The sequence below is a fragment of the Bos grunniens genome, chromosome 3 (assembly GCF_055505025.1).
Source record: "Bos grunniens cultivar Pamir isolate PY7600 chromosome 3, Bosgru_T2T1.0, whole genome shotgun sequence".
Taxonomy (NCBI): domain Eukaryota; kingdom Metazoa; phylum Chordata; class Mammalia; order Artiodactyla; family Bovidae; genus Bos; species Bos grunniens.
In genome coordinates this window covers 89218670-89245162 of record NC_141167.1, presented here as the reverse complement: position 1 = coordinate 89245162, position 26493 = coordinate 89218670, and the positions used below count along the sequence as shown (strand labels likewise).

Genomic DNA, 26493 nt, shown 5'->3' with positions numbered 1-26493 from the left:
TGGCTGGAACAACATGCTTTTTCTTTATTGTGCCTCAAGGGAAGTAGTCAGCGCTGCAGGAGAACAAAGCCAGACCCAGTCTGAGGTCTGAGAGAAAGTCAAGGGGAGACTTGGAGAAGAGACATCCTGAGGGCCTCATCTAACCTCCAAGAATCCCACACATGAATTCCTGTAGCAGGAGTACGCAGCAAGGTCACCTTTCCTACTTAGCTATGAATTAAGCCTGGAAAGAAAAAGAAAGTATTTCAAATCCAATCAGTAACATAAGGCCTCAGTCAAGTTACTAAGACATAGATGTTCAAAGTTGAAAGGCTGCTGCTCAATCATATAGTTTAGGAGATTCTGCACTGCTCTGGGCCCTTCTCCAGGACAATATGGCCAGTCCTCTCCAGTTGTCTGTCTGCAGTGATTTCCAGTGTCCTGCTCCTCCACTGAGATGATGTCAGCACACCTGGTTGGTCAGCAGCACCCTCACCTGAACAAGAAGATATAGGATTTGCTTACAGAACCCAGGACCCAGGGATGGAGCAGCAGCCAAACCACCTGCTGTTAAGGCAATAATGGGCATGGTCATCAATAATGACCATGAGACCTCCTGACTGTCCACACTAAAGCAAGATCTGGAGAATGGACTTGCGGACACAGCGGAGGAAGGAGAGAGTGGAACAAATGGAGAAAGTAACATAGACATATATACATCATCATGTGTAAAATAGATAACTGATGAGACGTTGCGGTATAACACAGGAAGCCCAGCCAGGCACTCTGTGACAACCTAGAGGAGTGGGCTGGGGTGAAGGGAGGGAGACCCAAGAGGGAGGTGATGTACGTATAATTATGGCTGATTTGCATTGTTGTATAGCAGAAACTATCACAACATTTTTAAGCAAATTTCCTCCAATTAAAAAAAAAAAAAAAAACTGTGGATGGGGAGAGAGGAATAGACCATTAATAACAACTGAGATTGGATCTCTCAGCAGTCAATTGGGAGCATAAAGTCAGATTTATTCTGATTTAGAAAATTAAAACAGGCTGATGATTTTGTAGTGAAGAATTGCAGTGGAGTAAATATTTATGCCCACTCTACATGAAAAGAAAACCCTTAGCTTAGACTGTGCTCAATAAATGGTAGCCAAATTACTATTGTTATATATTGGAAGTCTTTGGAAGCTCACCAAAAGAACAGAATCAGACTAATCAATAAGAAAAAGGAGAACAGAAGGTCCAAAGGAATTTGAGAATTCATCAGTCCAAATATATGAAGACTACCTCCCCCAGTCTCCTGTGTCCCGCTCTGCCCAGCTCTCTGCCCACTCTCAGTCTGTCCTAAAATTCTGTTACCTTTCTAGAGAGCCAAGACTCCTCTTGACAGCTTGAACAAGAGGGTAGGGGCCCTGGCTGCAGAGTTTTCCAGTGAAGTCATCCATGTCAATAGACCAGATCATGGCGCCTCCCAGGTTTAGATTCTTTAGAAACTGAACCTGAGTGGAGCACAGGAGGGTATACTGAGGTTAGAAGGGGTCCTTAAAGGCCCAAGACCCACGTCAGGTTTGCAGGAGGGTTTGAGCTTAGAATGTAGCAGTAGATTTGCACCCTATGGAGTCATGGATTCCCTGAAGGAAAGGGTTACTTGGGAAGGCTTATAAAATGAAGACAGAGCCACCCACTATTAACCACCTGTCATGGAATAATCACATCCCAGGTCCAAAACCTAGGCCTCTAGGATGAGGAGTAGAAACTAGGAAATCACTAGCAAGATTTCAATTACAATTGGGTTGTCAATTACACTGATGCCTTTGTCCCACTTTGCACCTGGAAAGCAAACATCTTAGCAAGGTCTAAGAACAACCCTGTGGACTGTAGCCCGCCAGGCTCCTCTGTCCATGGGACTTTCCAGGTAAGGAAACTTGAGTGGGTTGCCATTTCCTTCTCCAAAGAACTGGTAGCCTCAGAAATCTGGAGCCTCGTAATCCATGAGAAAGACTGAAGGGTCCGTCCTGGTCAACCAGATGGGTGACCATTCTGTATAGGCACCAATGTCTCCTTTGCTCTTTTCCCCTTCTTCTCCCTCCTCCCTTCTCTCCACTCCTTGCTTCTTCCCTTATTCCTAATTCTTTCTTGCACCTTTTCCACCTCTCCTGCACGTTCTATCAGGTGCTCAGAGGTATGACTTAGAATCATGACTAGCTTTGCACCACAGAGGCTTCTCTCCTTCCGCACAGAGTACTGAGGCATTTGATCACACACCCTATCCCCCAAGCACCAGAGTGTTCTGCTGTCCTAGAGCTGCTTAAGCAAGAGCCTTTCGCTTGGGGACAACTGTCCCAGAGCCTCTTGCTCCCCCAGAACCCAGACGTACCTTGGTCTCCACGCTCTCCACATCATCATAGCCCACCCACTGGTTCCCCTTGACCGCATAGGGAACTTGCTGATCCTGAAGTCTTGTGATCTTGGCTCCTTGTAGGAACTGACAGATCTGGTAAGGAAAGGAGGAGCAAGAGGTTCACTAATGGGCTCTTCTTTAAGTTTATTGAGATAAAAGGGGAAGGTAAGGGTCTTGGGGACAATATCAGAATCTTTACTCCAGGAATCAACGAGAGAAATTATCAGATACAACATGCAGAATGGATAGTTCAAGGTGAATCTTTGCAAACTGTTGATGCTAAGGCCTCATCAGGAGGAACCACAAACAGATAGAGGGCAGAGAGTACTTGAATTCCACATCAGGCCTCAGTATTGATCAGTAAATCTTCCCATGTCTTCATTTGCAAAACAGAAGCAATTATAATTATGTATCTTATATACCTACTTTACAATATTGTTAGGAATATTGTAAACGGAACTAATACATGTTAGGAAAAAAAGACAACTTTGAAAACAATAAAGTGCTTTACAGACACGTAGCGTCACAATGCCCATCACCATCATTCCCCACCTTGTAGCTTATCCCCACTTCAACTCCACTACTCTCCCTCTGTCCCTTCCCCCTCCCAATGTGCCTGTGCTGGGATTCCCCTTCTATCATCAGCTATTTTTCTCTTCTTGTTAGCAGAAGTAAGAGCTACTAAAAAAGATAAATCTTCATTGAAAAATGCATTTTAAAGCCACACAGAAAACTCACTTTGTTTTGCTTACTCTTTTTAGATTATTTACACTCATGTTTGCCTCGATGAGACCCCATGGACTATAACCCACCAGGTTTCTCTGTCCATGGGTTTCTCCAGGCAAGAATACTAGGGTGGGTTGCCATTTCCTTCTCTATTGCCTCAATGAGGGTGATAAATGGAAAGTTTAATATTTAAGGAAATACAAATTTGTCAAAGTTATAATGATGTAGGGTGATACACTGAACAATCAGTTTAAATTTTCCATGCAATAGGGGAGTGTGTATCCAGTGGTCTACACTTAAATCCTTCCAGCAGATTCTGAGCTCTGACCTCTTTTATTCCTTATATTAAGTGATTCAGTGAGGACTCTGATGGTGACTCATTCCCTTTTCCCCTTGTCAACTCAACTGATGGTTCTTCAGTCATTCTCCCGTGTGAGGTGAGACGAAAAATTGAGCATTACACTCAGAATATCTCAGTGGATGCCAAGACCATCAGTAGCAGTTCATAGCATAAGCCCATGCCAGTGATGAGGGAATATACTAGGACTCCAAGCGGAAACCAAAATGTAGGGTGTTATTCTTTCCTTACCTGATCAAACTCTTTCCTATCCTTCAAGATCCAGAATACATCTCTCCTCTTCTATGGAGCCTTCCCCATCACTCATTTCTGAACTTGTGGCCCTCCACATTGGCCACTTAATCATATCTAGTTTGCAGTACCTACGTAATGTTATTAACTCTGATAGTTTTAAAACTCTTATTTAACTAGTTTCATTTGTATTCTACATTCTTTCCACCTAGACTGTAAGCCCTTTGAGATAAGGATGAAGAATGAGTTCTAGCTCTCACAGGACCGTCTTTGCGATATGGGAGCAACCCAAGAGTTTCTGTTGGTTGAATTACTGTTTGAATCTTAGAGCTTCCTATACATTAAAAAATTTTTTTCTCAAGATTGAGGAGCAGAAAGGAATGATGGTCTAAATAGTCAAACGTAGAGGAGAACATAGGCAAAACACTCTCCGACTTAAATCACAGCAGGATCCTCTATGACCCACCTCCCAGAATATTGGAAATAAAAGCAAAAATAAACAAATGGGACCTAATTAAAATTAAAAGCTTCTGCACAACAAAAGAAACTATAAGCAAGGTGAAAAGACAGCCTTCAGAATGGGAAAAAATAATAGCAAATGAAGCAACTGACAACTAATCTCAAAAATATACAAGCAACTCCTGCAGCTCAATTCCAGAAAAATAAACGACCCAATCGAAAAATGGGCCAAAGAACTAAATAGACATTTCTCCAAAGAAGACATACAGATGGCTAACAAACACATGAAAAGATGCTCAACATCACTCATTATCAGAGAAATGCAAATCAAAACCACAATGAGGTACCATTTCACACCAGTCAGAATGGCTGCGATCCAAAAGTCTACAAGCAATAAATGCTGGAGAGGGTGTGGAGAAAAGGGAACCCTCTTACACTGTTGGTGGGAATGCAAACTAGTACAGCCACTATGGAGAACAGTGTGGAGATTCCTTAAAAAACTGGAAATAGAACTGCCTTATGACCCAGCAATCCCACTGCTGGGCATACACACCGAGGAAACTAGAATTGAAAGAGACATGTGTACCCCAACATTCATCACAGCACTGTTTATAATAGCCAGGGCATGGAAGCAGCCTAGATGTCCATCAGCAGATGAATGGATAAGAAAGCTGTGGTACATATACACAATGGAGTATTACTCAGCCATTAAAAAGAATACATTTGAATCAGTTCTAATGAGGTGGATGAAACTGGAGCCTATTATACAGAGTGAAGTAAGCCAGAAAGAAAAACACCAATACAGTATACTAACACATATATATGGAATTTAGAAAGATGGTAACAATAACCCTGTATGCGAGACAGCAAAAAAGACACAGATGTATAGAACAGTCTTTTGGACTCTGTGGGAGAGGGAGAGGGTGGGATGATTTGGAAGAATGGCATTGAAACATGTATAATATCATATAAGAAACGAATCACCAGTCCAGGTTCGATGCAGGATACAGGATGCTTGGGTCTGGTGCACTGGGATGACCCAGAGGGATGGTATGGGGAGGGAGGTGGGAGGGAGGTTCAGAATTGGGAACACGTGTACACCCATGGCAGATTAATGTTGATGTATGGCAAAACCAATACAATATTGTAAAGTAATTAGCCTCCAATTAAAATAAATAAATTAAAAAAAAAAAAAAAAAAAACAGCCAAACACCTTTGATAGTTATCTCTATGATGTTAAGTCTGTCTGACTGTGGGACAGAATCTGACATATTTGACTGCTCCTTGCTTCTTTTTATTTATTTATTTTTAATTGAAAGTTAATTGCTTTACAGTATTGTGTTGGTTTTTGGCTCCTCTCTTCTTGAAACACCCACCTCTCACTCTGTTCTTTGGCACAGAACACTCCGGATTCTGCCTACCTTCTTGTAGATCTTGTCAGTTTCATTAAAGTTCTCCTCTTCCTCTGCCTAACCCTTAAGTACAAGAGGTCCTTGGGTTTTGCTGTTTCTTGCACTTTGGCTTCACATACCATCTTTATGCTGATAGTTTTAGAAGCTACATCTCTAGCACAGGCTGGCCTCTTGTGGTCCAAACCCACATACCAAACTACTCACCTTTTATTTATACATCCCACAGGCATTTGGATGTCCCACTTGCTCCTCAAACTCAGAATGTCCAAAACTGATCTCATGATTGGGACCAATGCCCACTCTGCTCCTTCATATCTTCCCCAACTCAGTAAAAATGGCATTACCCTCTACTTAGTTGCCCAAGTCAAAAACGTGAAACAGTCTCCTTTTTTCAATCTCCCATACCTGTTTCACCTATCCCCATTCCTCACTAGTGCCACCTCCTCTCCAGATTTCAGCTAATGTCACTTCCTCCAGGAAGCATTCCCTGATTCCCTCTCAAGTCAGGTGCAGAGCTCCTCTTACATGTTCCCATAGCACTCCATACTTTCCTTCCCAGCACTCAGGATGTGTTACTCTATTATTGTCAGATTGAAGCTGGAATGCCTATCTAGACACAGGGGGCAGCTAAGGGCACAGGGAAGCTCCAGATACCTCATAATAAGCGAGGAAGCCTGAAGACTTGGTGATGGGGCCAGCGGCTCCAGGACCAGAGGCAGGGGCCCCCACGGCAGTTTCTGCAGAGGCCAGTGTAAAGGAACGTCCATACGTGGGGATGCCCATGACCACCTTCTCTGCAGGCATCCCCTTGTTTATCCAGTATCCCACAGCATATTCCTAGAAAGAGAAGATAGACTGAGGCACAGCATGTATGGGAAAGAAACGTGTCAGGCCTTACTAAGCCTCCAACCCAAATTCACAGAAGGGACTCCATGATTCCTTCTCTACATCAGTAACTATGGAGGATCCCATTGGAACCAGAGTGTTTACTCTAATGCTCTTAATGCTCTTCAGCACTAAGTAACCAAGTCAGCTTTTTCTAATCATGAAAGAAAACTGAACAATGAATCAGAAAAGAAATCAGGCAAGTGACCTAGAAAACATGAAATCAAGGTTGTCACCATCTATCTTTCCCCTTTGAGTCAACAGCCTGTGGAATTTTTCTACACTATGATGGGTTGTATTACTGATGAAGGTGATGGGGGTTGTGGCCATCAGACACTAGCCTGTGAGGCCTTACAATAACATTAGGTCCAAGAGGCAAGATAAGAGGTTAGAGGCTAGTTTGGGCCTTACTGGCTTCCAGAAAAGAATAAGGGGTTACAGAAGGTAAGGGTACGTCTCCTCATCCTTAAAAATCGTCGAGAGAGAGGAAAGAATGAAGGGGGCTTGGTTTGATGTGACTTGATCATATGGTGTTCTAGAAAACCCCAGACTAGAAATCAGTATACCCAGCTTGGACTGATCTGTTTTGTAATTTTAAATATGAAGGCTTGGAAAAATACAACCCAGACATTTCTTTCTGCCCAATTTTAGGAATACATCCACATGTACCATGACAACAAAACTGTTTTGTTAATGACTTTTTCCCCTTGATTTTCCATTTTCTACCTTTTCAGGATATTCACATCAGCAAGAACTTGAAGGGCCAATTAATCTGCCAGGTTTCCATTTCATCATCTGTGAAGTGAAACTAATGCTTCCTGACCAGCCACCCTCAGATTATTTTGAAGATCAAATTAAATAGGGAATGTGGGCACATACAGGAGAGTACTAAGTTCTGAGAATCCATGTGGGTTTCAGGAAATGTATTGAGGATGGAGAATTAAGAGAAGACTGGGGTGACTGACACCTCAAGTCAGAGAAAAGTTTAGGACATTTCAGTTGCAAAGTCCTCTGACATTTTCTAGGTGACATTTTACTATGCCTGGTCCATGCATTTTCCCTGTTCTCAGGGAAACCCAGCTTACAGGGTTATCTGAGTCCCTCTTGGGCAATGCATGTCTTCCTCAGTTCGAGGCAGAATTAACTCTAGATGACCTGTGCTGGCCTCAGCTCCTCTCACAGCCAGTGTACCCAGCACTGTTTCTCCCTAAGACTCACCACATTGTAGTAGGAGCTTGTCCCTCTGTCCAGCTGTCCCTTTCTCAGGGGGCTGTTGTGGCCAGTGACAAGGGGCTTTTCCCAAGACCCATGGAAATCAAAAGACAGGAGGTTGATGAAATCCAGGTCTCTAGATTGCCAAAAGCAAAAGAAGAGATTCTGCGATGAGCAGAGGTAGAAGCAACTACAGTCGACCCTTGAACACTGCACATTTGAGCTGCACAGTTCACTTTTATACTACAGAACTGTAAATACTATGGAACCACATGGTCTGGGGTTGGCTGAATCCACAGATGAGGAGGAACCATGGATACAAAGGGCTGACTGTAAATTACACATGGATTAGCCCTCGCTTTGTTCGAGGGTAAACTGTACGCATATTTATGTAGAGCTTTGGATGCTGTTAGAAGGATTGAAATTAGCCGTAAAGGAGAAGTTCCTGGCTGGATGATGTGGTTAGGATAGTGACTTCATGCTTTCCCTTCTCCCTTCATCCCTCAGACATATTGACACGCATCACTTGCGTCAGCCAGGCTGGCGGCAGAGAGATGGAGGGGGTGATCCAGTGCACTTACTTTGCCAATTCCTTGATCTGATAGCTGTTGTCAATCATCTGCCTCCCTGCAGAAACTCCTGCAGTCAAGAGAAGCCTTTCTTTGGTGGATTTTACAAAGTCCTGCTGAAAAGCTTCTGCTAACTTCTGTGAAAAACAAAAAGCCCACAAGTCAGTGCTCCCTCCCAGAGCACAGACCTAAGATTCTTACCTGATTTGAAATTTCTAGAACCACATTAGATGGAAAGATCGAAACTTTTCTCCCCATTCCCACATGGGGATGCCTCCTGCCTCAAGCTCAGGAATGTCCACATTACGCAGGGGGACCACCAGTCTCACTGTACTCAAGAAGAACTATCTGGGTTTCCTCCTAGTAGATTCTCTGATCCATGTGATAGAACTTTATGAGACTATCCCAGCGCTCAGGAGAGTCTATGGCCCTATACTCTCTTACATGGATGTTGCTTTGTTTCGGTGTTGTTTGTTCTATAAGGAGGCTCTGTTCTTTGATGTTGTCCTTGCACTAAACTAGGTCCAAGGGCTTTTCCTTCATGAGTTGGGGCTTCTGGAAGGAAGGGACTATCTTCCAACAAGAGCCAGTCTCTTCCTTTTTTTCTCCTGATATGGCTGTGGGTTTCACATAAGGGTAATGTGGAGTTTGCCTTACATGAATCAGCACAGTGAAATGACTGTTGTCTTTTACATTTGGGTAGATCCAACTTATGTCCAGTCCATCAAAGTTATGATTCCTCAGAAATAGTATTACAGAGTTGACAAATTTCAAGGTTGATGAAGAAGATTCAACCACAGGATGGAACCTGGGTAGAAGCAAGACAGTTGTTTCTTGGGAAGAAGTAGACATAACACAACACATTTTTTTTTTTACAGAAATCCTGATATAGTCTTCCTTTCCCCAATATTTTCTCACTATTTTTCTATCCCAACCCCTGCCTCTTTTGGAACAAATGGGGAGAGAAAGGATTGCTAGGCCAGAAAATCAATGGAGTTGGGTAGAGGAGGACTGGGTTCTGTGCAGCCCTTTCTGCAGGATAATGGAGCTGCCTGTGGCAGAGACTCTCCTTGACCAAACTTAAGTCATTTGGTCACTAAGTCATGCCCAACTCTTTGCAACTCCGTGGACTATAGCCCGCCAGGATCTTCTGTCCATAGGATTTCCCGGCAAGAATACTGGAGTGGGTTGCCATTTCCTTTTCCAGGGGATCTTTCTGACCTAGGGATCAAACCGGTGTCTCCTGCATTGGCAGATGGATTCTTGACCACAGCCTCTGGGGAAGCCCAAACTTTAGTCCAAGTCCTCTGAATTCTCTTCTCAACTTGGCCTTGACCTTGGGCTTCTGTCCCTATCTTTGCAGAATCCTAAATCAGCTTAATGAAAATCCCCTACCCTTGATATCAGATCACCCTCAGTATCATCCTCATCCCCCACCATCCCCCAGGTGATATCTTATCATCCTGGCCTGCCTTTAGCAAGAGTTCTGTTGAGTCAGTTTAGCAAGAATCTCCCTAGCCCTAATGTTTCCTCTTAGGAATTTTCCATCCACCAACACCCACAAACAACCTGCTTCTTGGCTATAAATCCACTTTTGTCTCTGCTATATCCAGCATTGAGTCCAGTACTATCCTGAGGTCTCCTTTCCCCTATTACAATACTTCCTGAATAAAATCTGTTTTTCTCTCTTTAATTACTATCCACCTCTGACTTTCTTTAACACCTTACACCCTTGAAAAAGCAATTTGCAATGTGATGGGCTGAGGGTCAAGAGATCTAGATTTGAGTTCCAGGTCAGAGTCCTTTCTAGTGACCTCTTTGTCACCAAGTAGCTCTCTGGGTTCAGTCTGGCCCATCTTTAAAATGGGACTGAAGACACTGATCCTGCCTCATCTATCTCAAAGTGACCTTATTTTGGAAAGCTTCCTAAAAAGAAAGCTGGACTTCATAGGAACTTCTCTTTCCCCCCACAAGCAACCCAGTCCTGAATAAGCAACCCAGGTCTCTGCAGTCCCTTCTCGTGAAAAACCAGGAGGACCCTGAGCCACAGCAACCCTCCAGGGCTTTCATCTGAACTAGAATTCTTAAACCAGGAAGTTGACTCTGAGCTGCCCATGCAGAGGGCCTGTGTTCCACAACAAGATTTAAAATCCAAATCTGTAGACAAGATATCAGTATTTTCCAGAGGATATATCCTTTGACTTGAATCACCTCCCACCTGTCACAATACCCCCCATCCCAGAAAGATTCAGAGTCTTGAATTCATTTGTTTCAATCAATATTAAATAGAGGATTTGCCTCTATGTTATAGCTTATACATGGGATCTAAAAAATGAAACAATCAAGTGTATGCAACAAAAGAGAAAGAGACTCACAGATGTAGAGAACAAAATAGTGGTTACCGGTGGGGAAAGGGAATGGTAGAGAGGTTAGATAAAGGTATGGGATTAAGAGACATAAACTACTATGTATAAAATAAATAAAGATATTATTATACAGTATAAGACAATATAGGCATTATTTAAATGGAGTATAACCTGTAGAAATATTGATTCACTATGTTGTATGCCTGAAGCTAATATAATATTGTAACTATACTTCCATAAATTTTTTTTTAAAAATGAGGATTTTGTTCCTGTATATAACTCAGCAGCACAGTGGAGGAAATAGTAAAACCAGGCCTATTAGCTGAAAACCAATGGTAGAAGTAGGTTTGTAACTTTTCTCTTGTATTTCAAACGTGTTCACAGTGCTTAGAAGAAAAGCAAGGGATACCCCTTTTAGAGAGCAGTTGCATCTGATGCTCGATTAGAGGTGTTCTGATGCTTTGGGCAGAAAACTCCAGTTTTAGGAAAGACAACCATTCAACAGAGAAGCAAGTCTGTGTGGTACACATTTTGAAGCACTGCTGCACGGCACCTGACACAAAGGCTGCCATTTATCTAATAATAGTGACAAAGTTAATGAATAACAATAATTATTGCAACCACTGGGCTCTTATTGCACACCAGCACAGCATAAACAGTTTGTTTGTATTGCCTGCCCTCACAACTTCATCTTTAAGTTGATTCTGTTATTTTCTTCATTGTGGATTTGTTTAGAAAATGAAGCATAGTGACATTATAAAATTGCCTTTAAAAAATAAGAGAAGAAATCGCCTAAAGTCAAACAACTTGCACACAGTTTGCATATAGCTAAAGAGAAATCCAAACCAAATTTTTTAATCTCCAGAGTCCTGGTTTCAACCACTAAACTAATATACAAGGAGTACTTAGCAAATTACTTATTGAAAGATGAATGCACGCACGTAAGAATGAATGAATGAAGATATTTTTAATTGAATCAAGGATAACCAAGTATTACGAATGAGAGAGAATTTGGGAATCAGAAGGATAGTTACCATGAAAACCCATTAAAAACTGACAGGAGATCATGATGAAGTTAATGTAGAACCAAATAAGTTAGATAGGTTGATCTTTTTTCTGTCTGTGTGTAGAAATTGTGTTGCTAAGTATTTTATAAGTTTTGAACTGGTAAAGACTTTAAAAATTAATTAGGTCAATCCTATTATTTCATAGGTGAATGTATTCAGGATAAAAGAAGAAGAGAAAGGAAGGAAAAGTTGGCATTAGTTAATTGAATGATAACCAAGGCAGGCACACGATATACGTTACCTCATTCAAAATCTTTGCCCACACCTTATGAAATAGATGTTGTGATGTACATTTTACAGATGGGTAAACTGAGCTCAGAGAGGTATGTTAACTTCCCCTAGGTAACTCATTTACATAGGTCTTCTGATGTTACTTCTTTCCCCTGCTTACTCCAGCTATAGAGAATACTGACCAGCTGCACAAAAAAGTCTTATCAGATTTCTTGTGAAAGCTGAAAACCTCTGCTGGCTAAGATTAAGCTCTCTCAGCTTTTTTAAAATCCTGGCACTTAAAAAAAAATTAAAGCAGAAGAAATTCAAAGTTAGATTAACTGTATTTGAAAATTGCAAAAAGATGCCTTTCTTCTTTACAGATTTGTGTTTATTTAGCTCTTGATGCCAATGGAGTATCATTTGCTTGTGAATAGAAGTATAATTTGTAATATATGTTTCAGATTAATAGCTGTTCTGCTTTTAAGCAAGACCGACCCAACTGTTCCTATGCTCTGCACTTTCAGGCCATCCAGCTACACAACCATGGCCCAGGAAACTATGGTTTCCTGACAGCTGCTAGTCAAGGACTTGGTTTTAGGAAAGCACTTGCCTGACCCCCACTCAAGGTGAAAGGCAAGCCCTCAAATCCCTTAAACCCTTAAAAAATTAAATTTCCCAACTAAAGCTGTCTCCCCATAGTCCATCAGGTGAGCAACCTTCATGTGAATAATTGAGTTTACTGAACGCCGCTCCCGGCTCAGTTTCCTAAGCTCCTGCAGAGCTCCTTCCAAGATGTCAGAAAACAAAGGGCGATGCCTCAACCTGTGACAAAACTCAGATCGGTTTTGCCATCTAAGCCAAGGAAGGACCTTTCTAAAGCCCAATTCAGTGTCTCTTTTCAAGAGTAGGAAAAGCAGTGACAATTAGAAACTGCCCGTACCATGACTTTCCTGGTGCTCCAGTGGTTAAGAATCTGCCTGCCAAGGCAAGGGATGCTGGTTCCATCCTTGGTCTAAGGAACTAAGACGCCACATGCCATGGGGCAACTAAGCCCGTGCACCACAACTGCTGAGTCCACATGCCGCAACTACTGAAGCCTGTGTGCTCTAGCCCGTGCTCCACAAAAAGAGAAGCCACCATGATGAGAAGCCTAAGCTCCACAACAAAGAGCAGCCCCTGCTCACCACAGTTAGAGAAAGCCTGTGCGTAGCAACAAAGACCCAGGACACCACCCCCAGAAAAGGAAAACAGAAGAATGAACATGGCAGAATGAACAAAAAATAAAGAGACTGTGAACTTACCCTTTGGAACCAAACAGATACCCTCCAATAGACAACAGAATTTTCAGTTTGGGATTCCTGGAATAGAAGAATAAGCTGATTATTTCTTTGCTGGCTGCCAGGGAAAACTTTGCCTAAAGAGTTAGGGCTAGAATATGGATAAATGGGCCCTGTCTGCTTAGCAGCTAAGTTTAGTGAAAGGACGAGGCAGAGGGAAGAAGAACAGGAAGGATTGGGGTTATACCCAAGGAAATACACATGAATAAATGCACAAATGAGTGAATGGAGACAGAAGGCCTTAGGCCCAGTTTAGAGCTATCTTCTCTCCCCCAAAACCCACCCTGGGTGCTCCCCACTCCTCTCCTACTGACTTGGTTTTGAGACTGTTGATGGTCTGGTAAAGCTTCGCCTCATTCTTGTCCTTGATGATGACCTTGTTGTTACTGATGCTGGCGAATGAGTAAATGAGGTGAGAACATAGGAAGGGATCAGTGCTCTCAAGGGTGAACTTCCCTGGCTCCTGCCTGTCTTGTGACCAGTTGGTAAAGTAGCAAACCAGTCTGTAGGCACATCCTGGAGGAGAGGGAAGAGGGACAATGGGGAACCCAGTGTGATGACCTCAGAGCCCAGACTGCCACAAGTTTCTTCCCCAAAGCCATTGCCTCCTTTACTTATTCAGTCAGAGCCTCTGAGGGTCATTCAGCCTGGGCCCTCTGTGCTGGAGTCTCTTGAGCATCCAGACTGCAGTTAAGAGACATATTGAGAGACATATATATCACTCACATGGCAAACATTCCCAGAGCACTGAGATTTAGTGTGGATGGATAGATGGATGTCACAGTGATATAAGTGGATAGAGAGATGATACACAATACTGAGGTTGGTGAGAGACATAGAGAGAGGCTCAAAGGACAGAACGGAGCCATGGATGCACAAAGAGATACACAGAATGAAAACTCGGAGTCATCAATATGTTAATGTCAGAACTTAGGAGAGTCGTAAGAAGAGACATAAACCCAACAGCAGAAAGGACACAGCCCAAGGGACCCAGGAAGATGTAAACTCACAGATTACTTACCTTCCTGAAGAAGCAGCAAGACCACTAAACCTGTAAGAGGTGGACAGGAAGGACATTTGTTGAGCCCAACATGGTTCTTGCCTCAGACTGTGGTAGTGAGTGTGTGGGTGTGCCTACGTGAAACATATAGCTGTGCTTCCTCTGAGCGATCCAACCACAGCTGCTGAGGTCCCTCTATAGGCTTTGAGGTACCCAGCCCTTGGGTGTCTTGCAGAGTCTACAGCCCTACAGAGAAACATTTTCCAAGCTGGGAATTCATTCGCTCATTCATTAATCCAACAAAAATTTATCGAACCACCTGCTCTATCCCAAGTGTTGCCCTGGATACTAGAGAAACAAGGATGAAGTCAATGCCCCTGTATTCAAGGGGCTCACAGCCTAGTCTAGAACTGAATAGAGTGAAAAGGAGCATTATTAATCATTTCCCTGTGGGCAACAGTGGGGACCAGAAGTCTCCTGGGTGAACTGAGATGAATAGTCACCCTGTGTACAGACAGCTAACTCTTAAGGTGAATTGAGGAGTGTGAGCTGGCTCTGGTAGTGCTCTAAGCCTTCCCGTTTGAGGTCCTGTCCAGCCTCTTCTCCACAGAACACCTCCCCTGGAAGGACTTCATTTATTCTGCTAAGGCAGGACTTTTGTCCTGGAAACCTCACCCAAAAGGCAAGAGACCTTGAACTATGACCCCTTCCCTGGGGACATTGTCTAGAATTACCCACACTAGGACATTTGAAGGGTTTGAAAATGAAGGAAAAGGCAGTTAAAAATGAAATGAATGGTGGCAGGAACAGCAATGGAAGAGATATTTGGCAGTGACATATGACATTTGGCATATAATACGCTGAATGCTGCTTAGCATATTATACTCTGGGGGTAGGTCTTAAAGAACATAAAACATTCATAGACAGGGCTTCCCTGGTGGTCCAGTGGTTAAGAAACTGCCTGCCAATGAAGGGGACAAGGGTTCAATCCCTGGTCTGGGAAGATCCCACATGCCACCGAGCAACAAAGCCCATGTGCCACAACCCCTAAGTCCCCGCGCTAAAGCCTGTGTTCTGCAACAGGAGAAACCACCACGATGAGAAGCCTGTGCCCCACAACTACAGTAACCCCTGGTTACCGCAACTAGAGAAAGCCCACGCACAGCAACGAAGACCTAGAACAGCCAAAAATAAATAAATAAACCTTGAAAAAAAATGAGATGAAACTTGGGTGACAGCTGCTGAAGTGGGTGCCTTCCTCACAGAGCTTGGGGCTGGGGAAGTGAACTCGAGGGTTCTGTCCTGCTGATTCATGTCACTTTTAGGCAGAGCAGGTAGGGATCTGGTCCTCCGCACACCAACTAAGCAGGTAGGAGAATGCTCATTGCCTCATCTGCTGTCAGGTTGGCCTCCAGGCCCTTTTCAAAATGCAGGCTCCCTGTGGGCTGCTCCCCCAAGGACTCAAGGCTGAGAACCTCAACAGGAAACTCAAAATGCTCTTGCCATTTCCAAGTGGGTAGGCATGGCTCAAGAGCATGGACAAGCAGGAAGAGGTAAGGACATGATGAAATGGGTCCTTTTCCTCCATAAGGCACACTCTTTCTCCTCCTGGCACACTTCTCTTCTTCACCCATAGCCCTATGTATTTAGTCTCATCCTCACCTTTATCCAATTTCCCAGCCACCATGAAAGTCAGAGTTTTGGATCAGAACTTTAGAACTGAGAGATGGTTTTAGAAAGCATCTACCAATGAATCATTCTGCAGACAAGAAATATGAGGTCTCCAAAGTTTTAAAATGTGCAGAAAGTATAGTCCATGAATCATGGGACTCCCAAGACAGTGCTCATACATCACCATCTGGACAAGAGACACCTCTGTGCAAATGCATACAGACTGACGATACCCCTGATGGGCTGAAGGGCTTTGGCCTCTGCTGCTCCCTTGCCCATCTGGGAAAGATCCAATGGTCCCTGATGCAGTTGTCTTGGCTCAATAGGTATTGATAAGGAGGTAAACAGAGAGATTGGAGTCCCAGAAGAAGACGACCACTTCTTCTATTGGTCCAAGTTATCTAGGTTATACCTTCTCTCCTCTCCAACCTTCTGCTGAATTATCAGCCCAGAGCTCACCTTCCCAGAAAGACTTCTGATCCATGGCGATCACTCCCATATCCCTGGTCAGTTTCTCTGGGATGCTCATTCTCTGGGCCTTTTATGCCTCTGAGTTTTTATGGGAAGGAAGCAAGAAGTCCAGGACATTCCAGGGACTTCCCCTGGCAAAGCTGCCTTGTGAAACTTCCTGGCAATGAGACTCAGGTTTGAGCAATGCCAATTGTCCAAAAAAATATGCTGCAGTGGGGAAAACCACTGAGAGGTCCTTTTCCTCCAGTCTCACCCGAAGGTATATGGTCCCTGGGAAGGGAAGGAGATGGTACTTTGGTTTGCCTCCTTGTACTGCTTTCTGGCTCCCAAATCTTGCTACCCCTTCATCCAGGATCTGTCTCCTTCTTCTTTCCCTCACCTCCCTCCACACTCACATCACCAGTGGCCTACTTATGCTTGGTCATCATCCCAGTTGGTTCTACCCTAGCAGCTCTTCTTCACATGATACCACCCAGTGATGCCTTCTCTGTGGAGCCCTTCTTGCTCTTCCCTGAGCCCAGGGAAGCTGGCTCTTCTGCTCACAGTGCAATGAATTTCTTCTCATGTCTCCATACTATACTGTAATGCACTGGTGTACATGTCTATCTCCCCAATTTGACTGTGTAGTTCTTAAGTACAAGAATTAAGTGAAACAAGAAAAACAAAAACCTCGACAAGTACTTATTGAGGAACCTCCATTAACTTGTTAGAATTGAATTGTACCCCAGATTCTAAGGTGCAGACTCTCAAGGCCCTATGCCGTCTGCTCCCTGCATTCCTCTCTCATCTCCTGGTTTTCTCTATGGGTGTGTCTCTCCCTTTTCCTATCCCTGTTCTCTCGCTCTGTATTAGTCCCAGGAGGCTTCTCTCCAGCCTTGAGCCTGTTGTTTTTCACATATCAGATGTGGGTCACATGGAAAAGAAAAATGGGCTAGATCCATTTAAATTCCTGCCCAAGGAAGAGCAACGGGACTCCAACAGAGAAAGTCTGCTGTTTGAAGGGACACACCTGAAAAGCTGGGGCAGATGGGAAGCAGCACCTGGAGGGAAATGCACAAATTCTCTGAGTTCAGTTCAGTCTCTCTGTCATGTTCGACTCTCAGGAGGGATAAATGTCAGCTTCAAACATCGGCTAGGTCCTGGAGGCATGATGCCCTCTTAAGCCCACTCCAGTTAAGTGACAACTATCCTATTCCTCTTTCCACTCCTCTCCCTCCCCTACCTCTGACTAGTGCTGGTTTAGAAATCATAACAGCAAGTTGCAAAAAGACAGGGCAGAAGAGTAGACCAAGAAAAGAGAAAAGGAAGGTGAGTTTAAGCAGCATCCCATAGCAGGCTGGGCTGGGGAACAGGATCCAACTCAACATTCAATCAAGCTTGGAGTCTTGGTTATTGTCCATTACAAATTGGTGCTTGCCAAGGGCATTTGCCAGTGACTGAACAAAAACAAGGATGTTTGCTGTCTGCCTCTGTGGAGAATGAACCCTGTGCTGCTGCAGCTGTTGACCTTCAGCACGCCTCAAGGAAGCTCAGGGTGGAGAATGAGCCACTCTGTGCTCCAGGGAAACTGGTAGAACAGGTCTTTTGATAGTTATTTTCAGAAACTGATTTCGTGATCCCAGTCCTTGCATCTCCTCATATCTAGAAAAGCACTAAATTCCTTATGGTGATATCAGCTCCTCATGACTAGCAGAAAACCTTTTATAAATTAAACACTTGATTGCATTGAACTCCCCCTTCGCTAGAATCATATATATCGACCTTCCCCCACTACATCTTTGGAGCAGTCTCTCAGAGCTATCTGAGGTTCTGTCTCTCAGGCTGAAGTCCCCATTTTCCCTCAAATGAAACTTAACTCTCAACTCTCAGGTTGTGCATCTTTTTTTAGGTGACATTACCATCTGGACTGGCTAGTAAACTGAACTGGGTTTGGAACTTGGTGACTACAGAACTTTTATTACCTACAAGTCAGGAGAAAAATCCAGGAAGAGGGCAGAACTATCCCCACTGAGAAATAAGCTTAAAGGGACCAGAACAAAAAATAAAGTTGTTTTGATGATTCTAGTAAGTCCTGCTAGTTTAATGTATCAGCCGTACTGGTTCACATCTTAAGAAATCTACTGTGTGGGTGCATAAGTGCTCAGTCGTGTCTGACAAGAGACACGAGACTGAGACCACATAGACTGTAGCTCAGCAGGCTCCTCTGTTTCTGGGGTTTCCCAGGCAAGAATATTGGAGTAGGTTGCTATTTACTCCTCCAGGGGAATCTTCCTGACCAAGGGATCCTTGAACTCACATCTCCAGCATCTTCTGAATTGGTAGGCAGATTTTTTTTTTTTTTTTTACCACTGAGCCAAGAAATCTAGAGTTATATCTAAATAGAAGCATAAAATAAAATACTCATTTTCTTTACTTTTTTCCCACTTAATATATTTAGATATAGCAAGGAGAGATAATTTCTTATCTTCCTACGTGAACAATGCAAAGAAATAGAGGAAAACAATAGGATGGGAAAGACTACAGATCTCTTCAAGAAAATTAGATACTGAGGGAACATTTCATGCAAAAATGGATGGAAACAGTCTAGACCTAACAGAAGCAGAAGATGTTAAGAAGAGGTGGCAAGAATACACAGAAGAACTATACAAAAAAAAGATCTTCATGACCCAGATAACCACAATGGTTATCTGCTCATCTCACCTACAGCCAGACATCCTGGAGATGAAAGTCAAGTGGACCTTAGGAAGCATCACTACAAACAAAGCTAGTGGAGGTGATGGAATTCCAGTTGAGCTATTGCAAATCCTAAAAGATGATACTGTTAAAGTGCTGCACTGAATATGCCTGCAAATTTGGAAAACTCAGCAGTGGCCACAGGACTGGAGAAGATCAGTTTTCATTCTAATGCCAAAGAGTATTCGAACTACTACACAATTGCAGTTATTTCACATTCAGCAAGGTAATGCTCAAAACCCTCCAAGCAAGGCTTCAACAATATGTGAACCATGAACTTTCAGATATATGAGCTGGATTTAGAAAAGGCAGAGGAACCAGAGATCAAATTGTCAGCATCCACTGGATCATAGAAAAAGCTAGAGAATTCCAGAAAAACATCTACTTCTGCTTCATTGACTACGCTAAAGCCTTTGACTGTGTGGATCACAACAAACTGTGGAAAATTCTTAAAGAGATAGGAATACCAGACTACCTCACATGCCTCCTGAAAAACCTGCATGCAGCTCAAGAAGCAATAGTTAGAACTGGACATGGAAAAGTGGGCTAGTTCAAAATTGGGAAAGGAGTACATCAAGACTATATATTGTCACCCTGCTTGTTTAACTTATATGCAGTGTATATCATGCGAAATGCAGGGCTGGATGAAGCACAAGCTGGAACCAAGATTGCCAGGAGAAATATCAATAGCCTCAGATATGCAGATGACACCACACTTGGGACAGAAAGTGAAGAGGAACCTAAGAGCCTCTTAATAAAATTGAAAGAGGAGAGTTAAAAAGCTGGCTTAAAATTCAACATTCAGAAAACTAAGATCATGGCATCTGGTCCATCACTTCTGGCAAATAGATGGGGAAAAAATGGAAACAGTGAGAGACTATTTTCTTGGGCTCCAAAATCACTGCAAATGATGACTACAGCCATGAAATCAAAAGATGCTTGCTTCTTGGAAGAAAAGCTATGACCAACCTAAGCAGCATATTAAGAAGCAGAGACATTACTTTGCGACAGAAGTCCACATAGTCAAAGCTATATGGACTGGTTTTTCCAGTGGTCATGTATGAATGTGAGAGTTGTCCATAAAGAAGGTTGAGCGCCGAAGAATTGATGCTTTTGAACTGTGGTGTTGGAGAAGACTCTTGAGAGTCCCTTGGTCTGCAAGATCAAACCAGTCAATCTTAAAGGAAATCAACCCTGAATGTTCATTGGAAGGACTGATGCTGAAGCTGAAGCTCCAATACTTTGGCCACCTGATGTGAAGAGCTGACTTGTTGGAAAAGACCCTGATGCTGGGAAACACTGAAGGCAGGAGGAGAAGGGGATGACAGAGAATGAGATGATTGGATGGCATTACTGACTTGATGGACATGAGTTTGAGCAACTTCCCAGAGTTGGTGATGGACAGGGAAGCCTGGCATGCTGCAGTCCATGTTGCAGAGTCGGACACAACTGAGCAACTAAACAATAACAGCAATACACTTAGATACCCCTCCAAATCAGCCCCTGTCTAACTCAGTCTTTTTTTTAAATTTTTTTTATCAACTTCATTGCATTCCTTTGTATGGCTATACCTTTATTTACTTCCCATTTCCTATTGATAAACATTTAACTTATCTCTAGATATTTTTGTTATTTAAAATAAAGCTAAAATGAGCATCCTTGAAAATATCTACTCTTTATATGTGCAGGAGTCTACTATAGGAGAAATCCTTAGCAGTAGAATTGATAGGTCAAAGGGCATTTGAATTTTTAAATTTTGAGAACTATTGTAAAACTGCCTTCCAAAGAGTTTCATATCTCTCAACTTGTTGTGTTTGCCAATTTCATAGTTGACAATGTTACCTCATTATTTTAATTTGCATTATTTTAAATAAGTATTTTATATTAGCAATCATTTACATTTCATTTTCAGAGCACTGCCTGAATATTTTTTGTCCATTTTTCTATTGGATACTTGTTTATTTGAAAGACCTCTATGCAATGAATGAATTAACCCTGACTTATATATAAAGTGTATTAGAGCTTTGTCAATATGTTGTAAATGTATTTTCTCAGTTTTTTGTTTGTTTGTGGTGCTTTTGCACATAGTATTTTTTATATTTATGTAATGAAAACTAATCTTTTTTTTTTTTTTTAGTGAGTTTTAGCTTTGGTATCTTGCTTAAGCAAACAGGCCTTTTTAACCCAAGATTATATTTTTAAAAGTTACTTTATGTTTTCTTCTAACATCTGTGACTTACTTTTTACATTTTTGATCTATGTGGAGTTAATTTTTTTTTAATGTATGTAGATCCAGCTTTTTTCCCCCAGAAAGTTAACTACATGCTTCAATATTATTTATTGAAAATTCTTTTTTTCTTCATTGACTTGAAATGTCACTTTCAGGTGGCAAACTGACTAGGTAAGTTTCCTTATTCTTTGCCCCTATATTCTGTTCATTGATGAATCTGTGCATTTTAACATGTAGCTTATCTCATTACACTTTATTTCTGCTTTTTAAAATATGTAACATTATATTATGCCATGTACATTTCTTGAGAACATTTTCTCTTACATGCGTGCATATCTAAAGGAGCTCTCCAAATGAGTTAGATATGAAACATAGACCCAAGATAATAAAATAAAATATTAAATGGAGTCATTTTGTGTGGATACCAAATCATAGAATATTAAAAAGCTGATATTCATCAAGCCATATTGTAGAGGAGGGACGTGTACACGAAAAGCAACAGTTTTAATTCTGGAATCCATTCCTACCTATGCTGATTCTTCATGGCCCCAGAAGCCAGCAGAACCTGGTTCAATTTGAAAATCACTCAGCTCAGTCCACTAAGAGGGAGTCAAGAAAATGGTGTAGAAAGCCTTAATTTTCTTCTAGTTTCTTCAGTGAGTTTTACAAAATATAGCAGAGAAAAATATTAATATTGTGTATAGTATTAGCATTATGCATACAAAAGTGTTCATTCTCCTTGCAAATTAAAGTGAGACTTTGGAAAGCATTTTTGTTTGTTTGTTCATCTATTGTTTAGGAGAAAGCAGTATGGAGATCTGAGAATTTATATAGAAAACCAGTGTGTTTGTGTTTTGGGTGAATATAGAGCTTTGTACTTTTTGAAACTGGACTAGATCAATGGTTCCCAAATAGTTGTCATTGGCCAGTGATGAACTAGCTACAGTCAGAGTTAGGTAGCCTGGGAAAAGTTAAGTTTATCCTAATACAATCACATTTGTTTAGTTAGAACTTGGAAAAGTAGGGGACTTACTATAAAAATCAGAATTAGATTTCAGTAGTTTCAGTAGACAAAGATCACCTAGGATCTTTCCAGTGGCTTATACTTAGTCAAGTAAACTAGAATAGGTGATAAGATTGAAACTGTTTTGGTGTCATTTGGGGGGCTCCAAAGAACTCCAGTACCATAGCCTTTTATGTCTTAATACAGAAAGAATTGAGTGTGAGCCAAAGTGATAGGTAAGTGATTTATTAGAATGGCTGGAGGGCATCACCGATGCAATGAACATGAACTTGGGCAAACTTCAGGAGATGGTAAGGGACAGAGAGGCCTGGCATGCTGCGGTCCCTGGGGTCTCAAAGAGTCAGACATGACCGGGCAACTGAACGACAACATTAGAATAGGATGCTTGTTAGGCTTACAGGTGGATACCGTGCCCTGAGAACTTACTGGGCTACAGTTTTATAAGCAAAGGAAAAGTGGGGAGGGGAAGAAGAATTTGTTTGCCTTTCTTGAGCAGATGTCATACTTTCATCATCAGCTCCTTTTCCAGGTTAAGCAGGGGAGTTTTCTTATTCCTGAATGGTCAAGTTAGGTTCACAAATTGTTTTTTACTGTGTGTAGAGAGCATGTCCTAGGGGTCATTAACTTATGGAGCTCGCTGGGCAGGAGGTGAGGCTCATGCCACTACTCGTTTATTGTTTGGGGTCATGTCCTGTGCTTCTGCAGCATAGTTTCATTGCTAAGCAAGCTTGCTTGGTTTTGAGGTTAAGCAAACTTGTTTTCCTGAGTGATCATTAACTTACAGGGGTCTCCTATATTTTTCTACTTACAATCTCCTAGTGGGATTAACTATTTAACTACATGCTTTGTCCCTTTACTCGATTCCTGTCAAGATCTTATAGAAATTTTCTAGTACTTATGAAAGATTTTCTGTCACAGGGCAACCAAGGTGTGAAAAATAACTATGTCATCACTGGATGGTGGTGCTTCCGTGTTTCCCAGGCTGAAATCTACACCCAACATATCACCTGAATTTTTTACTTTGAGCAGTTAATTTTATGAGGGCCCTTGAATTGTAGTCAGTCAGAAATGGAGGTGACTCCAAGGATTATGCTGTCCAGCAACTTTGACACTGAGCTTCATGGAGTCTGGAATTCCTTGGATTCCCTCAAAGGCAGCCTGTGCGAACAGATGGTTCCAGGCACTCATGCCAGCTTCAATCAGAACAGTTTCATTTTTATGTTTGTATACATGCAGCTTCTCTAAACTTATATTTTAAGACAGCGTGCTGGATTATTCAAAACAACAACACATTTTTTTTGTAAACAACCTATCAGTTTTAATTTCCTCATTTGGAAGAAGAGAAAATCATGGCCTATAAATGTTTAATTACAGGTCCAAGATTATACCTCTAATTAAAGACAGAACCTGAAATTAAACCCTTGACTTCTTAACATCAATTTGGTTGTTTTTGATATTTCCACAAGATCTCATCATTTAATCTAATTTATTTGACCAATAATTTATATGGTTTGAATGGAGGTCTTCCCATCCTGTAGCAGGTATTTCCTGCCTTTCTAGAAAATTAACCTTAGTATTTCATGAGTGTCTCTGTGAATTATACACTGGCTTGTATTTCTTTGATCGTGTTCATCTCAGTTTTTTAATCAGATGGCCAGGTCCACAGACAGTATGTTAAACAAAGTAATTCAGGATTTATCTCCTCTTTCCAGGAAAGAGGAGATAATAATATAATAATATTAATAATATAATAATAAAGTTAATATACTTTATTATTAATATGTTGGTAGAAGAAGAGATGGAGAAAGCAATGGCAACCCACTCCAGTACTCTTGCCTGGAAAACCCCATGGATGGAGGAGCCTGGTAGGCTGCGGTCCATGGGGTCGCTAAGAGTCGGACACGACTGAGTGACTTCACTTTCACTTTTCACTTTCATGCATTGGAGAAGGAAATGGCAACCCACTCCAGTGTCCTTGCCTGGAGAATCCCAGGGACCGGGGAGCCTGGTGGGCTGCCGTCTATGGGGTTACACAGAGTCAGACATAGCTGAAGCAACTTAGCAGCAGCAGCAGCAGCAGCAGAAGAGATGTATCTTTTCTTTCTCCCTTTATCTTAATTCTGGAAAATAATAAATTTGTCCCCAAGACTGAAAAAGGGCTTCCCAGCCCTTTTTCCCAGGTGGCACTAGTGGTAAAGAACCCACCTGCCAATGCAGGAGACGTGAGAGATGCGGTTTGATCCCTGGGTTGAGAAGATCCCCTGGAGGAGGGCATAGCAACCCACTCCAATATTCTTGCCTGGAGAATCCCATGAGCAGAGGAGCCTGGTGGGCTGAAGTTCATAGGGTCCCACAGTCGAACATGACTAAAGCAGCTTAGCACACAGCACAGACTAAAAAAGGAAACTTAGTCAATAATATTTTGCTTTTCTCTATCAAGGTCATGGCAGTTGTTTGCAGACTTTCTTCTTAAACAAGTCTTCCAGATTCAAGTTGTGGATTTTATTCACAGAAGTCCCACAATAGAGGGACCTCTGCTCTGTTGTTACATTGTTCAAAAAGCTTATATTACAGACATTCTTTACTAGATTCATGCTTTTACAACAGGCATTAGTATGTTCTAGACTCAAAGCTCCGCTGCGGAAAAGAAGAATATGAGTGAAAAAAAATGAGGTCTGAGCAGTGAGTAAGGTTTGCAATTATTTAGCATTCAACAAGTTCAGCGAACTTTATGCAAAGTCTATACTTTGCAATGAATTGCTAGAGGCTTTATAAAGGATGCATGTGGTCTGCCTCAACAAACTTGTACTTATAGAGACAAATTTATAAATATAGTTGACCCCTGAACAACACAGGTTTGAACTGCATGCATCCACTTATATGTGGATTTTAAAAAATAAGCTCATACTACAGTGCTATACAATCTGTGGTTGAATTCGCAGACGTGAAACCATGGGCCAACTGTAAAGGTTTTATGTGGACTTTTGACTATGCAGAGGGCTGCCATCCCAAACTCCCACATTATTCAAGAATCAATTCTACATCTAAGTATAATACTAATGTTACAGGAAATGAAGTATAGTGGTCCCTTCTCTTCCATGGTTTTGCTTTCCTTGGTTTCATTTTCCATGGTTTCAGTTACTTGTGGTCAACCAGGATCTGAAAATATTACGTGGAAAATTCCAGAAATGAACAACTCGTAAGTTTAAAATTGAGAGCTGTTCTGAGCAGCATGATAAAACCTTGGTCCATCCCTCTCCAGCACACCTGGTATGTGAATCATTACTTTATTCAGAGTGTAAATGTCCTCTACCCACTGCACTCGCTTAGTCGCTTAGGAGCCTTGGATATCACATCTGTCTGAGCATTGCAGCACTTGTGTTCACATAACCCTTGTTTTAGTTTATAATAGCCCAAAGTGAAAGAGTAGAGATGCAGGCCATTAGGATACTATCCTATTGTGCCTAACTCATAAACTAAACTTTACAATACGTATGTCCGTATAGAAAAAAAAAGTATATATCAGGTTTAGTGCTATATACTGTTTCAGGCATTCACTGGTGGTCTTAGAAATTATACTCCATAGGCAAGGGAGGAATGCTAAACTGAACAACAACTTTTAAATTGTGTAAAAGAAAATAAATTCAAAATAGATTAACAGAATGTTTAATTTATGTCATCTACTTTATAAATATTAATATGATATGGTTCCAGATTTCCAATAACTTATGTTCTTAGTGGTGGAGACAAATGCATAAACAAATTGTTCTTTTCATTCAAAACTGAAGATTTGGGGGGAAAAAAGAGATAATTGTAGCAAATGTACATTGCAACAAAACCCTAAAGTATATCAGATCAGATCAGTCGCTCAGTCATGTCCGACTCTTTGTGACCCCATGAATCGCAGCACGCCAGGCCTCCCTGTCCATCACCAACTCCCGGAGTTCACTCAGATTCACGTCCATCGAGTCAGTGATGCCATCCAGCCATCTCATCCTCTGTCGTCCCCTTCTCCTCCTGCCCCCAATCCCTCCCAGCATCAGAGACTTTTCCAATGAGTCAACTCTTCACATGAGGTGGCCTAAGTACTGGAGTTTCAGCTTTAGCATCATTCCTTCCAAAGAACACCCAGGACTGATCTCCTTC

At 42.0% G+C, this 26493-nt stretch overlaps 1 protein-coding gene across 5 annotated transcripts; it reads right to left on the bottom strand.

Moving 5' to 3' along the window:
• Window positions 1-24736, bottom strand: CHI3L2 (chitinase 3 like 2). 5 transcript variants are annotated; one of them, XM_086391760.1, is made up of 11 exons: window positions 24553-24736; window positions 14240-14269; window positions 13533-13734; window positions 13183-13239; window positions 8893-9043; window positions 8248-8372; window positions 7673-7802; window positions 6224-6406; window positions 2360-2476; window positions 1342-1481; window positions 1-475 (listed from the first exon to the last, which is right to left on the bottom strand). In XM_086391760.1, the coding sequence occupies exons 1-11, from the start codon at window positions 24689-24691 to the stop codon at window positions 472-474; spliced, it is 1278 nt and encodes a 425-aa protein (XP_086247886.1). In that variant the 5' UTR covers window positions 24692-24736; the 3' UTR covers window positions 1-471. The 5 variants fall into 5 exon arrangements, with proteins under 5 accessions (XP_086247886.1, XP_086247888.1, XP_086247889.1 ...); XM_086391762.1 differs by lacking the exon at window positions 24553-24736 and adding an exon at window positions 16349-16404; XM_086391763.1 differs by lacking the exon at window positions 8893-9043 and having other exon boundaries at window positions 24553-24715.
• Between the last annotated feature and the right edge of the window lie 1757 nt (window positions 24737-26493).